This window comes from Thrips palmi, unplaced genomic scaffold (assembly GCF_012932325.1).
Source record: "Thrips palmi isolate BJ-2018 unplaced genomic scaffold, TpBJ-2018v1 HiC_scaffold_5, whole genome shotgun sequence".
Classification (NCBI taxonomy): domain Eukaryota; kingdom Metazoa; phylum Arthropoda; class Insecta; order Thysanoptera; family Thripidae; genus Thrips; species Thrips palmi.
The window spans coordinates 8,155,071-8,173,959 of record NW_023144632.1 but is presented as its reverse complement, the minus strand read 5'-3'; the positions used below and the strand labels follow the sequence as shown (position 1 = coordinate 8,173,959).

At 54.6% G+C, this 18,889-nt stretch overlaps 1 protein-coding gene across 1 annotated transcript in view; it reads left to right on the top strand.

The window, feature by feature from the left end:
* Positions 1-18,623, top strand: part of LOC117650828 — a 51,593-nt gene extending 32,970 nt beyond the window's left edge. The window contains exons 4-6 of the mRNA XM_034394431.1: positions 15,502-15,825; positions 18,088-18,300; positions 18,475-18,623. Of these exons, the coding sequence (XP_034250322.1) occupies positions 15,502-15,825; positions 18,088-18,300; positions 18,475-18,623 (686 nt within the window). The remainder of the gene's footprint in view (positions 1-15,501; positions 15,826-18,087; positions 18,301-18,474) is intronic.
* Positions 18,624-18,889: the final 266 nt, after the last annotated feature.

Genomic DNA, 18,889 nt, shown 5'->3' with positions numbered 1-18,889 from the left:
AGACAGCACCGCCCATCTCTGGAGGGGCCGCGTCGGTTTTAATAAAACTCTACCGCCAACATCGTCGTCGGGATGAGGGGAGGCTGGTTCGCCTCAGCCGCACGTCACGTGGCCACGGACAAACATCCACCGACCCGAACTAAACGGCGAAGCAAAGAGGAGAGAGGGGCATGTCGCTCCTTTCTAGCATATACGTAATTCCTTCATACCTTTCAGCCATATTTCCTGGTGCAAAACGACATTCATGGTGCAGCTTTTTTTCTTTTTTTTTCTTTCGAAGAAGCGCTAGTCGCTGCTGCTGTCGGTGCTCTGCACTGGTGTAGCGAGCCCTGCACCACCCGGGACGCACGCAAGACTTTCTGGTACAAGTTTTTTGCCAAATGTCGATCTAAATATGCAGATGTCCATCTGTGCAAGAACATTTTGGACCTCGTGTAGTCTCATTGAATCGCAAACAAAAATATGTGTAACATTCTCCCCGAGAAAGTTGCAGTGTCGTATTGGCCCAACTGAAGGGGTGCAATCATCCTGTCTCTCAGACAGACACGCTACGCTCTCTCTCTCTCTCTCTCTCTCTCTCTCTCTCTCTCTCTCTCTCTCTCTCTCTCTCTGACACACTGAGTGGGGGGAGGAGCAACACTTTCGGCCCGTCTCTCCGGCCGAGGACCGGCTAGGCTCCGTTTGATGACCATTCCCCTCGCAGAAGTCCGTCCAGAAACGAATTCGCCGCGCCGGCAGAACGCTCAGGCTAAGCCTCGAAGCGGCGCGGGAAGGGGGAGAGGGGGGTGGGGGAGTGAGGGGGAAGGGGGGGGGGCTGCGACGGGCTCGGGGCGCGCCGCTTGTCCGGCGGGCTCACCTAATCGCCCAGCGCGACAAGCCCAAGCCTCGGCGACACGCCGCCGCATCGGACGACTACACCTCGCGGACCACGGCTGTCACTCCGTCTCGCGCCCCGCCACGCTGTGTGTGCGAGAGAGACAGAACGCCGGGACAAGTTTCTGCGCGAACTTGTCCAATGCGCTCCGGGACGCGCTCGCTCACCACCTCCCTACGGTAAGCCTTGCGGAAAGAGGCCGAGAAGAATGCTTTTTCGGGCGGGAAAATTCGGATGATTGTCTGGACCATGGCGGTGCGCGAGCTTTATTTTCGTTTCTGCGGGGTCGGCCTCGTGGTGGTTTCTCAAGGACGACAAGCGGGCCCGCACGGTCGTGCACTCAGGCCTGGCATAGTTGTTGCCCACCGCGCAGAAACGCCATGTCGCCATACCAACCAACATCCTGGAGTCCACTCTTCAAAAGACAAAACCATCACCCGTTTGTTTTTGCACCCAGTGCGCTTTGTGTCCTTTGTTGACACATTCCGTGTCGTGTGCCTCTTTGTCTTTGCTTTTCTTTCGGTGATTTTTTTTTGCAGGATTTGTCACGTTGTTTGTGTCCTTCATTTCGGAGGAACACTCTCTGCGGGCACCTTTCTTCCCACAAATATGCCGGCGTGCGAGTTTGAATCTCGTTAGGGGCCGCCTGTCCCAGCGACGGGAAGGCAGTGGCCTGGGCGCCGCCCGCCCACTCACTCCACTCCACTGAATTCCACCCACTTGACTCACAATCATAACGCGCCGTCAATCCCACTCCCACTACAATGCACTCCACGCCCCCGCACAGTGTGGGGCCACGCCACGGCCCCAACCTCACACCCCGACCTCACACCTCGCCCCGTCCGCCGGGCCCGCCGCTGTTTGCCGTAGATTAGCATGATGAGCTCCAGGCGCTCTTTCGTTCGCCTGCGAGTGCCTGGGGATGCACCACGCCCGGCCCTGCAACCCCCCCCCCCCCCCCCCCCCTTTCCCCCGCCCCACTCAGTCCACCCCTGGGGACAGGGCGGGAAACTTTGCTGAAGCGGGGGCACAACTATCCGTCGGGGAAAATGTTTTCGGTGGCGCACGCCGTCGACGGCCGCAGGCTGCCCCGCACTGGGCGAGGCGCAGCGAGGCGACGACGGCCTGGTGCTCTGCGCACCGCCTGCTGTGTTCCGGCGGTTGCGGCGGCGAGACCCAAAAGTAAACAAAGTCGTCTCGAGTCCGGCGGGCACGTCCGCGACGCGTATCGGTCTGCGGCTCGCCTCTTATTGGGCAAAGTGTGCGGCGGACGTGGGGGCCCACCGGACGGAGAAGTGGTGGCCGGCCGGGGCGACCGGCAGCGCGCTGCGAAGGGGGAAATGTTCCCCACTCCGCGGTTACACAGTGAAACCAAGTCTGGAGCCCTTCACTTCCTGGTGAGGAGTAACTCTCCACACTTCCTGGTGAGGAGTAACTCTCCACAGTTCGTGGTGGGGAGTAACTCTCCACACTCCTGGTGAGGATAGTAGCTCTCCATACTTCCTGGTGAGAAGTATGCAGTCTCCACACTACTTCAAGAGTAGAGTAGCTCTCAGGGCAGCTATCTCTTGGCATGGAGCTAACTTCACACCTCCACGACACGTGTGGAGTTGACTACTCGGTTTGGCAGTGTGAAACACCACACCGCTACTCCGCCGCGGCGGGTCGGGGTCACGCGGGGCTCTCCGACGAGATGGCGGAGGGGGCTCGTCCCCTCGGTGTCCGTCCGATGGTCCGACGAGGCGTGCCTCGTTATTATTTCATTCCATTTCCGCTTTATGTTTCCATCCGGCGTGGCTGCGAGTCCGCGAGAGGCGTGACGCCGCGCACACGCTTCTCGGTTTGTTCTCATGGTTTGTTGGTGACGTTGCGCCTCTCTCAGAAATTGAGTGGGCTGTTTGTTTGGCGAGAATCCAGCGTAGCGTGGACTCACCCAGAATATTTCCGAACCTGTCGATCTATTTTCGCTTACCCACCCCAGCAGCCTTTTGTTCTGAGCTCATCTCACTTATATCTTTGTTGCCTGCCCTCCCGCAAAATGGTTGGAATGCTCACTTCAGTTTCTTTTCCAGCGGCCTGTGCTATTTATTATATCTCTTTTTTTTAAAAAACATCACTGTCAGCGGGGATCGCTCGTCCCTTTTAACAGATGATTTTTCCTTTTTTTTTTGTTTTCCCCTGGACCGAAGTGAGGACACAGTATTTATTTGTGCAGATGAACTCGAAAAAAATGTTCTTAGTACTTCTAAATTTTTCTGCAAAATCCCATATACACTTTTGTACCAAAAGTTTATCTGCACAAAATGTAACGTCTCGTGCAAAATTCCTACATAGACCATCCAGTGGGTTCTCCACGAGTGTGCCAGCACAGCACTCCAAGCCTTGGTGAAAGTGGCGTCGCTACTCGCTCGAAGTTTGGTGCCCTTGACTGCCCCTGGCCAAGGTCCTGGGCCTTCTGGTCCATTTGCGGTGCCGTGGCCGAAGTCCTGCGGGCGACAGTCACTGCTGCGTGGTGTGGACATAACGCAACAATGTTGTGTGCTGACGGAGCCCTGGCCTCGGCCGGCCGCAGCGATGACGTCACTGCCCAGCCCGCCCTGATAAACCCCACACGCCGGCCACGGCCAACGGCCACGCCTCCTCGCGGACGTCCTAGCGGTGGTGAAAGTTCACCAAGGTCAGAGACGACGTTCCATTTTAAGTCAGTTTCGGTGCATGAATTCTGGCACACTGCAACCATTCGCGGTCCATTTTTCTCTGCAAACTCTGCACTTCGGAGACAAGTACGGAGACCAAAAATTACACCCCTCCACGTGCATTTTTTAAAGGGCTGAAGTTGTTCCCCTATTTTTCAATGAGTCTCCGCTGGTCTCCGCGCATAGCTGCACCCATTGTTCGGCCAGCCTCAGGTCCGGTCACAGTGCGGTGCCCGGCGGAGCCGAACCATCCCGGTCGGTGGTGTCGCGAGGAAACGACCGAACCGACATCAAGACATCCACCACCGAGTGACCCAATTTCGTTGGCGCCCCGGACCCGCTCCCGCAGTTCAGTGTTAACGGGTGACCCCACGACACACCCCGACACGTCCACCCGAACAACAGCAAGCCTCTTTCGCCTTGTTTGCCTCGTTGTCGTGTTGTTGTTGTTGTTGTTTAATACGGCTGCTGCTGTAGTTTTTGTTGGCCGTGGCGCCGAGGCTGCTGGCCTTATTGCTGTGTAAATGATGGGGTGGGTTCAAATGGCTCTCGCCCCACGACTCTTCCAAAAAGAGACTGGAATTATGAGTTTAATAAGTTAAACATCTAAAATTGTAGGCTCATGATGGAGCATGCACACCTGACCACCTGCTCTGCCGCACCAGATGCTGGCCTGCGTAGCCTCGCGCGGGCCGAATTCGGGGGACTACCAGTTGTCTGTGCTTGGCCGAGAGGGGCCCCCTTTGCGCATCTCTGACCGGTGGGTCTCTACCATCGGCCCGCCGGGGCCAGTCGCGCAGTGCGATCTCAACCAGGTTCGATGTGGTGCCTCTGCGACGACGGCGTTTGCTGCCCGCGGCGCTAGGGCTGCCGAAGGTGCGTGGTCGTCCAGCTTGTGCGGTCCGCATCGCTCGACAACCCCAGAAAAACCGTTTCGGCGCTGTCCGCGCCACAGTCGCATTCATCCTCATTCGGTCCCGCTCCGCTTAGCCCCGTGTGCGCCGCGCACCTGTTGGGCCGAGCGTGCCGAGCGAAAGCCTTTTCGCTGATTCGACGCGTTGTTTATGCGACTCGCTTTAATGCGCGGGTGCCATTACCAGCCATCGCAGCGTGCCGGCCTGCCTGCCCCGGCCTGCCCACATGGTGCACCGGCCAAAGCGGCAGTAAATCGTCGCCAGACGCCTTCCCGGTGACGTCAGCGCCTTGGCCGCCGCGGCCACCTTGGCCCTGCACTGTACACTGGGAGAAAACAGATCGGAAAAATTACGCCAGCTATCTGGTTTAGTCAAAACAACTGAAGACCGTCCGTTACTTGCCAACGACGGGACAGCCGTCCGTCCGCACTTTTTCCGCACCCAGTTTACACGAGTTCATTCGGAGCAATGCGTTCCGTACTTTTTTTGCATGCTTGGGTGTACTCTATGCCCCTGTGCATTTTCTGTTCCGAAGGGAGAAATTCTTGACAGGGCAAGGGCAAGGGGTCGAACGGTTTCTCCTCGTTCAAAGGTACCGCGAAGACCGGGACCGCTTTTGTTGCCCATATTTCGTTTTTGTGTGACACAAAAAAATATCTTTTTAAAGAAAATTAGGTCTGTTATTACGCCGGCGCGCGTGCTCTGACGGGGTCAGAATCGGCCGCGGAAAGACCTGGCGAGGCTCTTCTACGAAGACAGGCACTCGAGTCCGAAAATAGAGCTATTGGGACTCTCCGTCTTCACCTTCTCGGAGCAGACATCAATTATTGACTGCCACGGCAGGTGCACTGGTGTTGGGGTTTTGGGGTTTTAGACGGGTAGAGGGGCACAGCTGCGCGCCTGCAGGCTGGTGCCGAGAAGGAGAGAGAGAGAGAGAGAGAGAGCGTCGGGGTGGACGCTGCGGGGCGAGTGAGGTGTCGTGTGGCTTACGACCCTTGTAGCGCCGGGCCCCGCCGGGGGGACCAGCCTGCAGGCCTCTGCACACACGCACTTGTTTCTAACTTGGGGCTTGACAGACGCGAGCAACTTGGGTCGGGCCCGCGGTTGGGCCGCGCCGCATGTAGGCGAGGACAATGGTGACGTTTATTGTTTGCGAAGCCGGCGAAGTCTGGCCGCGACGGCGCCGTTTCGGACGACGACGCCGTTTCGGACGACGACGCCGAGGACGCTGCGCCGCGAAGCAAAGCGGCTGTCGCTACTGCTGTGACTACTGGTGTCACTCCTGCCGTCTAACTCTTCTCTCCATCGTTTTTTCTCCACTGCCTCTGTTGCCGTCCATACACTTTGTTGCGGCGTGTTGTTTTATTTTCGACGCGCGCTGCACCGTTCTTCTGGCGCTCACGTCTTTTTTGCCTCTTTGTTGGTCGGACACGCGAGGCGTCCACCCCGACGCTCTCTCTCTCTCTCTCTCTCTCTCTCTCTCTCTCACACACACACCACACTCCACACCGTCTATAGACTGGTCTGCCGAACCCGGCCGCACCCCGAACCCTTTAACTCCGCCGCCGCCATGACCAGTCCGGCTCTCGTGCAGTGTGGTGCACGCTAGCCAAAATGAGGCGAACGGTCACAACGACGCCACACTGAGACAGAGGAAGAGAGAGAGAGAGACAGAGAGAGTAGAGATAGAGAGGAAAGAGAGATAGAGATCGTGGAGGAGTGTGGGTATGGATGTGAATGGGTGAGAGATCGTGAGTGGGGGCGTAGGCACTCTAAACCCCCTTTACTTAAAACTTCCGTATCTCTCTCTCTCTTTTGTCTCTCTCTCCTGTCCCTCTGTCTCTCTGTCTCTGTCTCTCTCTCCTGTCCCTCTGTCTCTCTGTCTCTCTGTCTCTGTCTCTCTTTCCCCTTCCGGTCTCTGCATGCTGGGCCTTTCCCGGCTGTCCCTTGCTCCTCTTTCTTCCCCGAGGCGTTGGATTGGCTACGTGATTCCAAACTCGGCCCAAGCTTGTCCGTCCGTCCGTCCGTCGAGGGCCGCGTTTTTTGTCGGCGCCGCGGGCCGAATTTCCCAAAAAGTTTTAAATCGGAAAGACAAGCACCGGTCGCCGTGCTTCGGGAATTTCATTTCCCCCCCGGGAAGGGCAGGCACAGGGCGAGGGCGGCCGCACTGGGAAAACTATAGCTAGTGAACACGGTTCCTAAAACGGTTCCTGGTTTTTCCTGGAACTCCCTGGAAATCGCTTAAAACCTAAACTGTAGGCTACCTTGGGAAAGACGGGTCGCTTATTGGCTCGTCCCGTTGTATTTATTGATTTTGGTCTGATCAAATTTTAGCGAGACTTAAGTCCGACCAAAACTTGTCTAGAGGTTTTTTAAACTCTGCCCGTTTGAAAGCGTTCTGACCGCTGCAGCGGTGCGGGGGGCGACTTTTGCAGTGCGACGGCCTAGGCTGGGCTGCCCGCGGCGCACTCGGCCTCGGTTTTACCACTAACTTTGAGTAATTTCTTTCCCGGCTGACTGGGGAATTTATGGGTATTGGCTAGCGCGACGCGAGGCCGCGCCCCACCCCCGCCTGCCCCAGCCTCTCGAAGCTGTCCGACCCCCCTTCCCCCCCCCCGCGTCGCGATACTGGGGGAGCTGCAGAGCAGGGCAGATCAGGGCAGAGCAGCAGCGCCCCGGGGCAGCGCGCGCTCCTCATAGCCACGGTAAAGTGACCTCGAACGCGTCGGAGAGGCTCGGCTCGAGGACGTAGTGCGGCTTGGCGTGCCTGTCTCGGCGTAGCACGGCTTGACACGACACTGGGAAAATCGAGTCGTCCTCGCTGCAATCAGAAGAAGAATGGGCGAGCCGCGTGCTACCCGAGACAAGGGGAAAGCAGGCCGATGCTCTGCCTCCCCTCGCCACCAGCGCACTGAGACCGCGGCGCCTCCAGGAACGCACGATTCCCGGCAGGCTCCAGGGAAATAGACCCTTTTTTTTTTTAGGACGCGTCTGGGAATCGCTGGCGTTGTTTTCCCCCGCAGCACTACCGATAGACAGTGGGCCAGAAGTAGGAATTTAAAGCCTGGTAAATTTTCTGGTAAAAAAAGGTAATTTACCCGGGAATTTACGGTAATTGCGTTTTCGCGTTTTCGTTTTTGTTTTCGTTTTTGTTTTCGTTTTTGTTTTTGTTTTTGTTTTTTTGTTTTTGTTTTTTGTTTTTTTGTTTTTGTTTTTGTTTTTTTTTTCGTTTTTGTTTTCGTTTTTGTTTTCGTTTTTGTTTTCGTTTTTGTTTTCGTTTTTGTTTTCGTTTTTGTTTTCGTTTTTGTTTTCGTTTTTGTTTTCGTTTTTGTTTTCGTTTTTGTTTTCGTTTTTGTTTTCGTTTTTGTTTTCGTTTTTGTTTTCGTTTTTTTTTTCGTTTTGTTTTTTGTTTTTGTTTTCGTTTTTGTTTTCGTTTTTTTTTTAAATTTCGGCAAATTACCAATTTTACCGCAAATGACCGTCAGGGTTGAAAATGACCGGTAGTTTTAAAACACTAGCCAGAAGACCGACACAGGCGGCCAAAGCGTACACGCCTATTGAGCTCCAGAGTCGTTAACCCGGACTTGAACCGAACGTAAGTGCCCCGCAAAAAATTCCTCTTTCGAAATGCAATCCATTGGTGGGGTCACACGTTTTTAGTTTGAGTCCCATTCAGGTCCCATTCGGGCCCCATCTGGGATTTTGGCCGCCTCCGGCTTACTGTGCAGCTCCACCGCAATGGACCCGTTCCGAAATTTCGCCTAGCCTCGTGTAGCGGATGTAGCGGACCACAGGCTCGGTGAATCGGAACCCATTATTGTGGTGGGATTTTTCCTAACCAACCCGCAATTAGAAAGAGCCTTGCCGTAAGTGGGTCGGGTCTTGCAGTGGCTCATTCATCACAACACTTCTTTTTTTAATCTCTCTCTCTCTCTCTCTCTCTCTCTCTCTCCTCTCTCTCTCTCTCTCTCTCTCTCTCCCCTCTCTCTCTCTTCTCTAACGACGCTGTCCCCGCTAATCCACGGCCAGTAGTTAGGAGGTTAAGCGCCATAAATGTGCAAAACATAATCGAAGCGATTTTTTTGCGGGAATCGGTAGATTTTGACCTCCTCTTTCATATGAGTCGAGGGGTCACACTGGGAAATCGCGGGAACACCCCGAAAATGGGGGGTTTCATATCTGCACGGGGCACTGCCACATTTGGCATTAAAATAGGTTATAAATCGGAAACTAGTTGACGCAGCGTCGTGGTAAAAGCTGCGAGGCGTTCAGAAAACACAGGAGATTGATCCCTATCAGTTTGAGCCCTCTGTTGTACAATTTGTGACTTACAGGGCTGATAAAGTAATTTAACATCGCCGTTCAAAACATGAAAAATGCGATTTACTCGAAATTTTCCAAGTCAAATGTATGGATTGATAAGCACCAATAGATGCGCGCTTTCATTTGGGTTAAGATCAGCGTTTGAAATTTGGGGGTCGTCGCTTTGGATTTCGAACGGCAGCGCTTTGAACGCCGCCAGGCGGGGTGCGCGCGGCACCCGGAGGCTTGTACTGCGGGGTGCCTACCCGGTGTCTCCGTAAGGCGCCATGTTAAATAAATCCCTTTATAACTTTTTCCCTAATGCATAAAAAAGTACCTCATCGGGTCACAAGCCTGTTTTGGGGGCTCAACTATGCATGTGCGAAGGGAAATCGCGTTCGGAAGTTTTGCCGTACGGAACATGTTGGCTGGCCGTGCCCGCGGAGGGTCCGGTGTTAAGTGAAGTCAATGTTCAAATCTTCCAAATACGATTCCACTCGGCACATGCATAGTTGAGCCCCCAAAAAGGCTTGTGACCCGATGAGGAACTTTTTTATGCATTGGGGAAAAAAAGTTATAAGGAATGAATTTAACATGGCGCCTTACGGGGACACCCGGGGAGGCACCCCGCAGTACTGGCCGCCGGGTGCCGCGCACAGCCGCGCGCACCCCGCCTGGCGGCGTTCAAAGCGTTGCCGTTCGAAATCCAAAGGCGACCCCCAAATTTCAAACGCTGACCTTAACCCAAATGAAAGCGGCATCTTTTGGGGCTTATCAATCCATACATTTGATTTTAAAAATTTTTCGAGTAAATCGCATTTTTCATGTTTTAAAACGGCGATTTTAAAATTATTTTTATCACCCTGTAAGTCACAAATTGTAAAACAGAGGGCTCAAACTGATAGGGATCAATCTCCTGTTTTTTTCTGAACCCTCGCAGCTTTTACCACGATGCTGCGTCAAATATTTTCCCGATTTAAAACCTATTTTAATCCCAAAATGTGGCAGTGCCCCGTGCAGATATGAAACCCCCCTTTTTCGGGGTTTTCCCCGCGATTTCCCATTGTGCCCCCCTCGACTCATATGAAAGAGGAGGTCAAAATCTACCGATTCCCGCAAAAAAATCGCTTCGATTAGGGTTTTGCACATTTACCCTTTTTTTCTGGCGCTTAACCTCCTAACAAAGGGGTGACGGCTTTGGCGCATTTGAGCACTTTCCTCTGTTTTTTCTTTTTTCTCCCCTTTCCCCTTTTTTTTTTTTTTTTTTTTTTTTGGGTGGGCACCCCGCCCAAAACCCCGACTCCCCGCGCCACTCGTCTCCGTCTTACTTTCACGCCCGCTCATTTCATCTTGCTTTTCTCGTCTCGGCCGCGCGGTGCGGTGCGGTGTGTGAAAGTTCTTTCGCGGGGTGTTCTTATTGTCAGCTTGACAGAGAGATGCCCTTTTTTCGTGCTCTCCGCACCCCGCGCGTCCCTCCCGCACTCACAAAATAAATTCTTTTTTAAAAAATCGCTCTATAATGGCAAAATTTTGACGCTTGCCGCCGTTCCAACAAATGAGAAGCTGAGGCGGGCAGCCGGCCTGGCCTGCCCCCCCAAAAGCTGTCCATCTGCATTGCTAATGGCAGGTTGGCCGAAGTGGCCGTGACCGCAGCCCGTGCCTCGGGAGGCTGTGCCTCCACCTTCTTGCGGCTGCATGGTGAGGCCGTGGTCGCCGTGGACGCCGTGGACGCCGTGGACCCCGTGGACGCCGTGGACGCCGGGGCGCCCCCGGGAAATACTCGAGTTGTGTGGGCCGGGCTTGCTTTAATGGGATCTTTTGTCGCTGATGACGTAATGAGAGCTCCGCCTCCACCCTTCTCTCTTTCTCTCTCTCTCTTTTGTCTCTCTCTCTCTTTTCTCTCTCTCTCTCTCTCTCCCCTCTCTCTCTAATCGGCAGAGCGGCGCCTTAGAATGGTCTGTCCTGCTCTGGACAAGGACACTACAAGCGTAAGAAAAAACGAAAAAAATTTTGGGGCCATTTAGAGAGATTTTCAACCCTACCCGTTGTCCAGTATACAGGCTCCGACGCGGGGGTGTCAAAGTGAAGTCTCTGATGGGAGAAAAATCCGGCTCTTAGCCCCCCCTAGCACACTTCCTGTATAGAACATAAAATTTTGTGTGAGCATATTATGGAGCCTTTTTGTCTTTGTTTATATAAGGCGTTTTTTTTGTACACAAAAAAAAAGCAAAAAAAGAAAAGTGTAAAACAAATTTAGTTTGTACACGGTAAAAACGATTCCTGGTTTTCCCCGGAACTCCGGGAAATCACCAAAGTGTTAACCATAGGCTTCCTGTGAAAACCAGGAACCGCTTGTACCGTGTATCGTGTTTCCACAAAATTCTTCTTGTACTAATGCCAATCGCCCTGGAAAAATTTCTGAGTGTTCCCAACGGGGTCGCAGTTCTTCGTAAAAGGAGGCCGTTTGACTGCCCTCCGAGTTCATTTCGGAGTGTCACTCGATTTGACACGCAAAGCCCCGCATGGCGTTGATGGGATTTTTGTTTTTGTTGTTGCAGGCTGGTCGCTATGGCAACGAGCACGTCGGCGAGATGAAGGCGAGAGGCGCTGCCGTAAGTCCCTCATCGTGATAGCTTATTTCGCGATACATTATTCATTCCCGGGCGGGTCGTGGTGTGGGGCTTGTGCGTCTTTGGACAAAGTAGCCCCCGAATGTACATGTAGCCTCAGCGCGTCGGCCTCAAATTTCTGCTCGCTCAAATAAAAGCGTCATGCCTGCACCAAAAAAACTAGGCACTATTTTGTAATCGCACACAATAAGTCTACGATGCTTCGTTTCCAAATTTAGATAAAAACGAAGGCACCACCAAATCTGCAGGGAAATGTCGTATTTGGAGCAAACCAAAATTCTTCGTAATACGCCTCATTTCTGAGGCAATTCAACAGTGTCATAATTATTTTGCTGATACCTCGGAGACTTAGTGCGAGTCGCGTTAAATTCGGTGTCATGTAAAATCGAAAGCCTCGTAGGTGTGAACAACGAAAAGCTGTTGGGGGGTATCGTTCAGAGTGATCGTCCACGATTCCCCCGAGTTTGACGATGGCTCGGTCGGACGCGATGACTTATTGAAAAATCTCAGGAGGGGAAAAAACTGTCCTGAATTATGGCATTCCATTCAGAATCTTCCCTTCAAAATTGGCAGTGTTTTCCCGGGTCTTTGTGGCACATAGCACAGTTTCTACACAGGAAATAAAGAGATTTCCGGAAGCCCCCAACCAATCAGTGCCGAGGGCGAAGGGAGCTCATTGTCACCTGAGAGTCCCAGGCGTCGCTGCCTCCCTCCAATCGCTGCCCGGAAGTGGCGAAGCGGCGCTGCCTGCACCGGATCCTCGCTGGAATGGCTGGCCCGCCCGGGCTGTCTGGGCAGCCCGGGCTGTTCTGACCCTCCCCGGGACGCGGAAGGGATTTCGGGACCCGAGCGCGCAGAGCGAAGGGCATCCCCCCTCCCACTCCCTCGTAGGAATGCGGATCCTCTGCCATTCATTTGCCCAGCAGCCCCGCGCCCCTCGGCCCGACCCGTCAGCAGATTGATTCCATTGGGTCGCGTCGCTCTGTCCCTCTCGCACCCCAAAGGCACGTCCCACGAGAGTGCGGTGAGACGAAGGGACCGCCTGGAAGCATCCTCAGTGAAGGTTTTAGATGTTTGGGCGCACTGCAAATCCGGCGGCAAGTTCGTTTGCTCGCCACAGATTGGCAAGCCGTTTTGAATGACAAAAAATCCGCAAGCCCCGACGTCAAATCAATTGGCAATGTGTCTCGCAGAGCGTCCCGTAACACTCACCGATTTGTACAAACAGACCCCAAATCATTTTAACGGCTCGATGACGTCCCCTCTTAGCGAGATCAGAACAATTTAGACCGAGATGGGAAGTGCGTCAGTCGGCGCAAAAAAGGGTTTACGACGCGGAGGCTGTGGGCAATCATCCCATTCCACGACGCGAACCTCCTCGGATGGAGCATTCAAAGAACAATATCCTCATCCCCCTGTCACTCCGCTTGGAAACTGTTGGGGAAGTGGGACAGAAGTAGAGTGAGGGAGCGGTGGGGCGGTGGTGCCTGGTTTGACTGTGGCTCTGCTATCAGCAAGAAAACAATGCACCAGACCGCGCTTCCCTCCACCTGCCCCGCGGGGCTTAATTACAATTCGGGAGCCAAGATGGGTTAAATTTAGCGAGGGTTGCCCGGGACTGAGGCCGCTCAGGGTGTTATCAAATTTGGGGCCGCTTGACTCGTCGCTGCATCGAGACTCGGTTCGTTTTGGACTGGCCGCCGGCCGCGGCGTACCACGGTGTACCTGGCTGAAGAGCCTTCGTCTGTTTGGTTTTCAGCTTGTCAACAGATTGGGGGCCCGCCTCGGGCCCCTGAGTCCCAGCCCCTTTCACCATCCGGTTCGCAAGGGCACCCTTGCCACCTCGTCTTGACTCGAGCAGTCCGCCGGTTCGAGTATTAATGGCATTGTGGGAACTTGAATACCCTCATCACCCGCCCCGCCCCGCCCCTTATGCAATGCAGATTGCGGCCCCGCGAGGAGTGTTTTTCGGCCAACAAGGCAAACCCACATGAACGGTGCCCCAAATGCAATCGGCTTCGAATCCCTCGCGGCACCGGGCCAGAGTGCCCGAGGGTCCTCTTCGTGGCGCTGTCTATCTCGCACCCGCGCACTCCCTCGAAACCTTCCAACAATTTGGCTCCATTCATGTAATGAACCAATTGGGTTCGCGTTACAAAAATTTGTTGGCAAAGTTGCGAGAGTGTGGGTCATGAATTCTGCCGAGCAAAAATTTAATTCTCACTATGAAATGAATTCCTCGTCACATACAGCACTGCAAAATCCTGCGCAAACCCCTGAACCTGTGCTGTATGAGTGGACTGCGACACTGTTGTATAAAAGTGTGACGTCACACTCATAGGAATTTTGTCGCGTTCGTTTGAATTCGATGACTGACACGAAAATTTTCCAGTCGTTACCCCCCGCGTCACACTCGTTGGATGACAGTTGTGGGCCAGAGCGATATAGTGGCGCTGGCGGCCAGGAACCCACAATGGCCGTGTGGCAGTGCGGGACACGACGGGACACGAAAGGTCCCGCGCCCCGTCGGCTGTCACGCGGCCACCCTAAGGAGTCGTGCGGGCCAAACTAAACTCCGCGGACGAAATCGCTGGGGTTTGGTAGTTGCTCGTGGGCGAGGTAGGAGGGACCCCGAGGGTAGTTGTTAAGCTGTCGTGTCGACAAAGCCGTGGACCCGGCTCAGCGCGCTGTCGCGGCGAGGACAGCGTCGTACCTGGCGGTGCTGCACAGACTGGGTCGTGGATAGCGGGCCTGCCGAACTATGGAGGACCGTGTAGAAAACACACAAATACTACTTATCCAAAATGACAAATCTAGTCCAAGAAACAGCTATCCCATTTTACCGCCCGTGTTCCAAAATGTACCGAAGTGAGCCTCGACCGGGGCTATCCATTGCAGAATAACAATCCCGGAGCAGGAGAGCGGTTATCTTGATGGGTGCGTCGCGGAAGAGTGGACTTGGATCTTCCTGCTCAGACATCCCCTCGGCGGCCTCGCCGAGCTCCTGTCCCCTCATAGCGTTTTAAAGCAGCGGCCGCACGATTATCGGGCCGTGTCGTCTGGAGGGGCCGGGGAAGCCACGGGCAAGCTGACCCTCGCCGAACCGCGGGACCCTCCTCGCCTCGAGTGGCCAGTGATTGCAGTCCTCGGAAGTCGAGGGACCTTGCAGCAAAGCCCTCCAGGCACCTGCTGCGGGGCGGGGTGAGGCGGGGCGGGGCGCGGCAGGGCGGGGTGGGGCGGAGTGGGCCCGAGGGGCACTTGCGCAGCCTTTTGATGTGTTGTGAGGCGCGAAGCCGTGCCGAAAGGCCGGAAGGCTAGTGGCGGCCTGGCCGGGCCTCCGCCGGAGGGGTCTCGACGAGGCGGAAGCGAGTGGAAAAGCGGGAAACCCGTTTAACCCCCGGATGAATGGCAACCTTCACTGGCTTGGCCAAGCCTGCCGTGTTCGTGGTCGGAACCTGGTTTCCCCAGGAAGCCTATGGCAAAGACATAGACGCTTTGCAGGGGGTCCCTGGGAACACCAGGAACCGTTTTTACCTTTTAGTTCAATGACAGTATGGGGACAGTGATGGTACTCCGGGTGTGCCGATAGGAAAAAATCTCTTGCCGTTGCGTAACGCTCTGTCGTGTGTTGCAGGCTGGCGGCATGGCTGCGCTGTGACTGCGCAGCCCGTCCCGGCCGGTCCGCCGTCCCTGCCGCTACGGCTGCCGCTCCGGGATGGGCGCTGCGTGCGGCCGGTGGCGGCGCCGGTGGCGGCTGGGGGCGGGCGTGGTGCTGCTGCTGCTGGCGGCACTGGCGGCGGCGGCCCAGGGTGCGTCCACGCACCGCGATGCCCCGCACCACGAGCTGCCCACCCGCATCGGCGAGCACGTCATCAACGCGGACGCCGCGTCCTACCACCCCGTGGACCACCCCGTGGAGGCCGAGGCTGACGCTGAGGCCGCCTTCGCGGACGAGGACCGCGAGGACCGCGACGTCGACGCGGAGGACGTGGCGCGGTTCTACTCGTCTTCGAGTCGCAGCAGCGGTGGTGGCGGCGGCGGCGGCGGGTCCTCGACGTCGACGGGGCGCCGCAGCGGCATCCAAGTCGGGACCAACCAGGCGGGCGGCGCGCGCGTGACGGGCTCGGGGCGCGGCCAGAGCGCCATCAAGATAGGCGCCACCAACACGTCGCTGCGCGCCAACATCTCGCTCATCTCCCCCAACCGCACCACCAGCCTGGTGGGGACCAAGCCCAACCGCACGCGCCACGAGACGACCTCCACCACCACCACGACCACCACGACCACCACCACGACGGTCTCGGCCACCGCCGCGGCCGCCACCACCACCGCGCCGCACTCCGAGGACGACACCGAGACCCACACGGACACCCGGCGGCACGGCTACGGCACCGGCAGCAGCTTCGCCGGTACGTTCGGAGGGCCAAGCCCTGGCCCTACACCAGCGGTTCTCAACCTTTCTCGGCTCGCGACCCCAAATTTGTAGCCAAAAATAGGGACGGGCGATTTCCAAATTTTAGTATCGCGATTGCGATTTCTCATATATCGCGATTTCATGCGATTAATCGCAAAATCGCAAGAATCGCAAAAATCGCAAAAATCGCAAGAATCGCAAGAATCGCAAAATCGCAAAAATCGCAAACAAACGCAACAATACTCATATACTACCCATTATGGCACAAAATCTTTTTAAAAAGTGCCCAAACAAATTCCTGAGTGGTCAAATGGCAGGCTAGTGGCACCGACAACACGCGCCAGCCTCGTTCGGCGCAGTGGTCGCGAAATCCATGCACGGTGCGATTTTTGCGATTTAGCGATTTTTTGCGATTTTGCGATTTTGCAATTAATCGCCGAGGTTCAAAAACCGAAATCGCGCCGCGATTTTTTGAAAAAATCGTATCGCACCTGCGATTAATCGCAAAATCGCCCGTCCCTAGCCAAAAATTTCCGCGACCCCCAGGAAAAGTTTCGCAACCCCACGGGACCCCTCCTTTAGCATGCCACTGCGTCTGATCCGAGGCGGGCATTTTGCTCCCTCGACGGGCAATTGTTCCTTGGACCTTCCTTTAGCATGCCTCTGTTACGGAATGCGATTATCAGTCTTAGTTTGGGAGCAGTATTGTCTCAAAGTTGGCCAAAACGCTCAGAAATGTCTTTAAAAAATCATGTTTTGGGTCGATTTTAAGCAGCCACTGCGTCTGATCCGAGGCGGGCATTTTGCTCCCTCGACGGGCAATTGGTCTTTGGACCTTCCTTTAGCATGCCTCTGTTACGGAATGCGATTATCAGTCTTAGTTTGGGAGCAGTATTGTCTCAAAGTTGGCCAAAACGCTCAGAAATGTCTTTAAAAAATCATGTTTTGGGTCGATTTTAAGCAGCCACTGCGTCTGATCCGAGGCGGGCATTTTGCTCCCTCGACGGGCAATTGGTCTTTGGACCTTCCTTTAGCATGCCTCTGTTACGGAGTGCGATTATCAGTCTTAGTTTGGGAGCAGTATTGTCTCAAAGTTGGCCAAAACGCTCAGAAATGTCTTTAAAAAATCATGTTTTGGGTCGATTTTAAGCAGCCACTGCGTCTGATCCAAGGCGGGCATTTTGCTCCCTCAACGGGCAATTTGTCTTTGGACCTTCCTTTAGCATGCCTCTGTTACGGAGTGCGATTATCAGTCTTAGTTTGGGAGCAGTATTGTCTCAAATTTGGCCAAAACGCTCAGAAATGTCTTTAAAAAATCATGTTTTGGGTCGATTTTAAGCAGCCACTGCGTCTGATCCAAGGCGGGCATTTTGCTCCCTCAACGGGCAATTGTTCCTTGGACCTTCCTTTAGCATACCTCTGTTACGGAATGCGATTATCAGTCTTAGTTTGGGAGCAGTATTGTCTCAAAGTTGACCAAGACAGGCACAACGATTTTTCAAAGACATTTCTGAGCGTTTCGGCCAACTTTGAGACAATACTGCTCCCAAACTAAGACCGATAATCACACTCCGTAACAAAGGCATGCTAAAAGAAGGTCCAAAGACCAATTGCCTGTTGAAGGAGGACGAAATACCGCCTCGGATCAGACGCAGTGGCTGCTTAAAATCGGCCCAAAACACGATTTTTCAAAGACATTTCTGACCGTTTTGGTAAACTTTGAGACAATACTGCTCCCAAACTAAGACTGATAATCACACTCCGTAACAAATGAATGCTAAAGGAAGGTTCAAAGACCAATTGCCGGTTGAGGGAGCAAAATGCCCGCCTCGGATCAGACGCAGTGGCTGCTTAAAATCGGCCCAAAACACGACCCCAGCTACCTCGCCGCGACCCCTTAAAATTTTTTCGCGACCCCATTTGGGGTCGCGACCCTAAGGTTGAGAACCACTGCCCTACACTGTGGTGACATTTTCATCACTTTCAAATGATGGCATTTTCATCGCAATTTGTTGACATTTTCATCAAAGCTTATTGCATGGGCCTGACAACAATGTCCTCCATTGTTTTGATGGCATCATTCTTGTAAGAAAAAAAATGATGTTATTGTCATTAAGAGAAAACCAAAATTTCCACAGTGAGTACATTCAGGTGCATGCGCCACAAAGAGAATTTTCATCACAACGTGGAATAACCTCGACTGTACGACTCCACGAGTGTAGTGGTGCGTGGCCCTTACAGTGGCGTGGTTCCGCAGGCACGGCGTGGGACGACGGCGGCAAGAAGCGTCTGCGCGTGGGGCTGGTGCTGCCCTACAAGTCGTTCGGCGTGCGCGACTACACCAAGGCCCTGACGGGGGCCATCGCCGGCGTGCAGCGCAGCACCTCGCGCGGACGCAACCTGGTGCTGTCCAGGGGCTTCGACCTGCAGGGCCGCATCAGCATGATGCCGCTCACGCCCAGCCCCAAAGGTGAGTCCGCCTCGTGTCACATCGTTGCACTGCGAATCCAAGTGTGGGCAACTTCACATTTGAAATGCGGGGATGTGGAATTTTCAGTCTCCGCACTTCGAAGTGCTGAGTTTGGTGGAGAGAGAACTCCACTCTTTTGAAGTGTGGAGTTCTCTCCGTTTGCACCATTTCTAGGCATAGGAGCGCTGTGGGCCACTAAACTCGAAGTGTGGAGTCTAGAAGTAAAGTCAGTGAAGAACTGCTCCATGCCAGAAAGTGTGGAGTTCTCCACCCTGGTTTGTCACGGAGAATATGAGGGCGTTATAATGTGCTTCGCGTTGTGAAGTTTTCTGCTTCCAGCATTTCTCCGTATTACAAAGCGATGCTTCGCGGACTGTTTTCTGTGTCAAGTCGAAGGCGCGGCCCGCTGCGAATGTCAGTGTGTGCGCGCGAGTGTGGCTCGACGTCGACGGGGCGCCGCAGCGGCATCCAAGTCGGGACCAACCAGGCGGGCGGCGCCGCGTGACGGGCTCGGGGCGGGCCAGAGCGCCATCAAGATAGGCGCCACCAACACGTCGCTGCGCGCCAACATCTCGCTCATCTCCCCAAC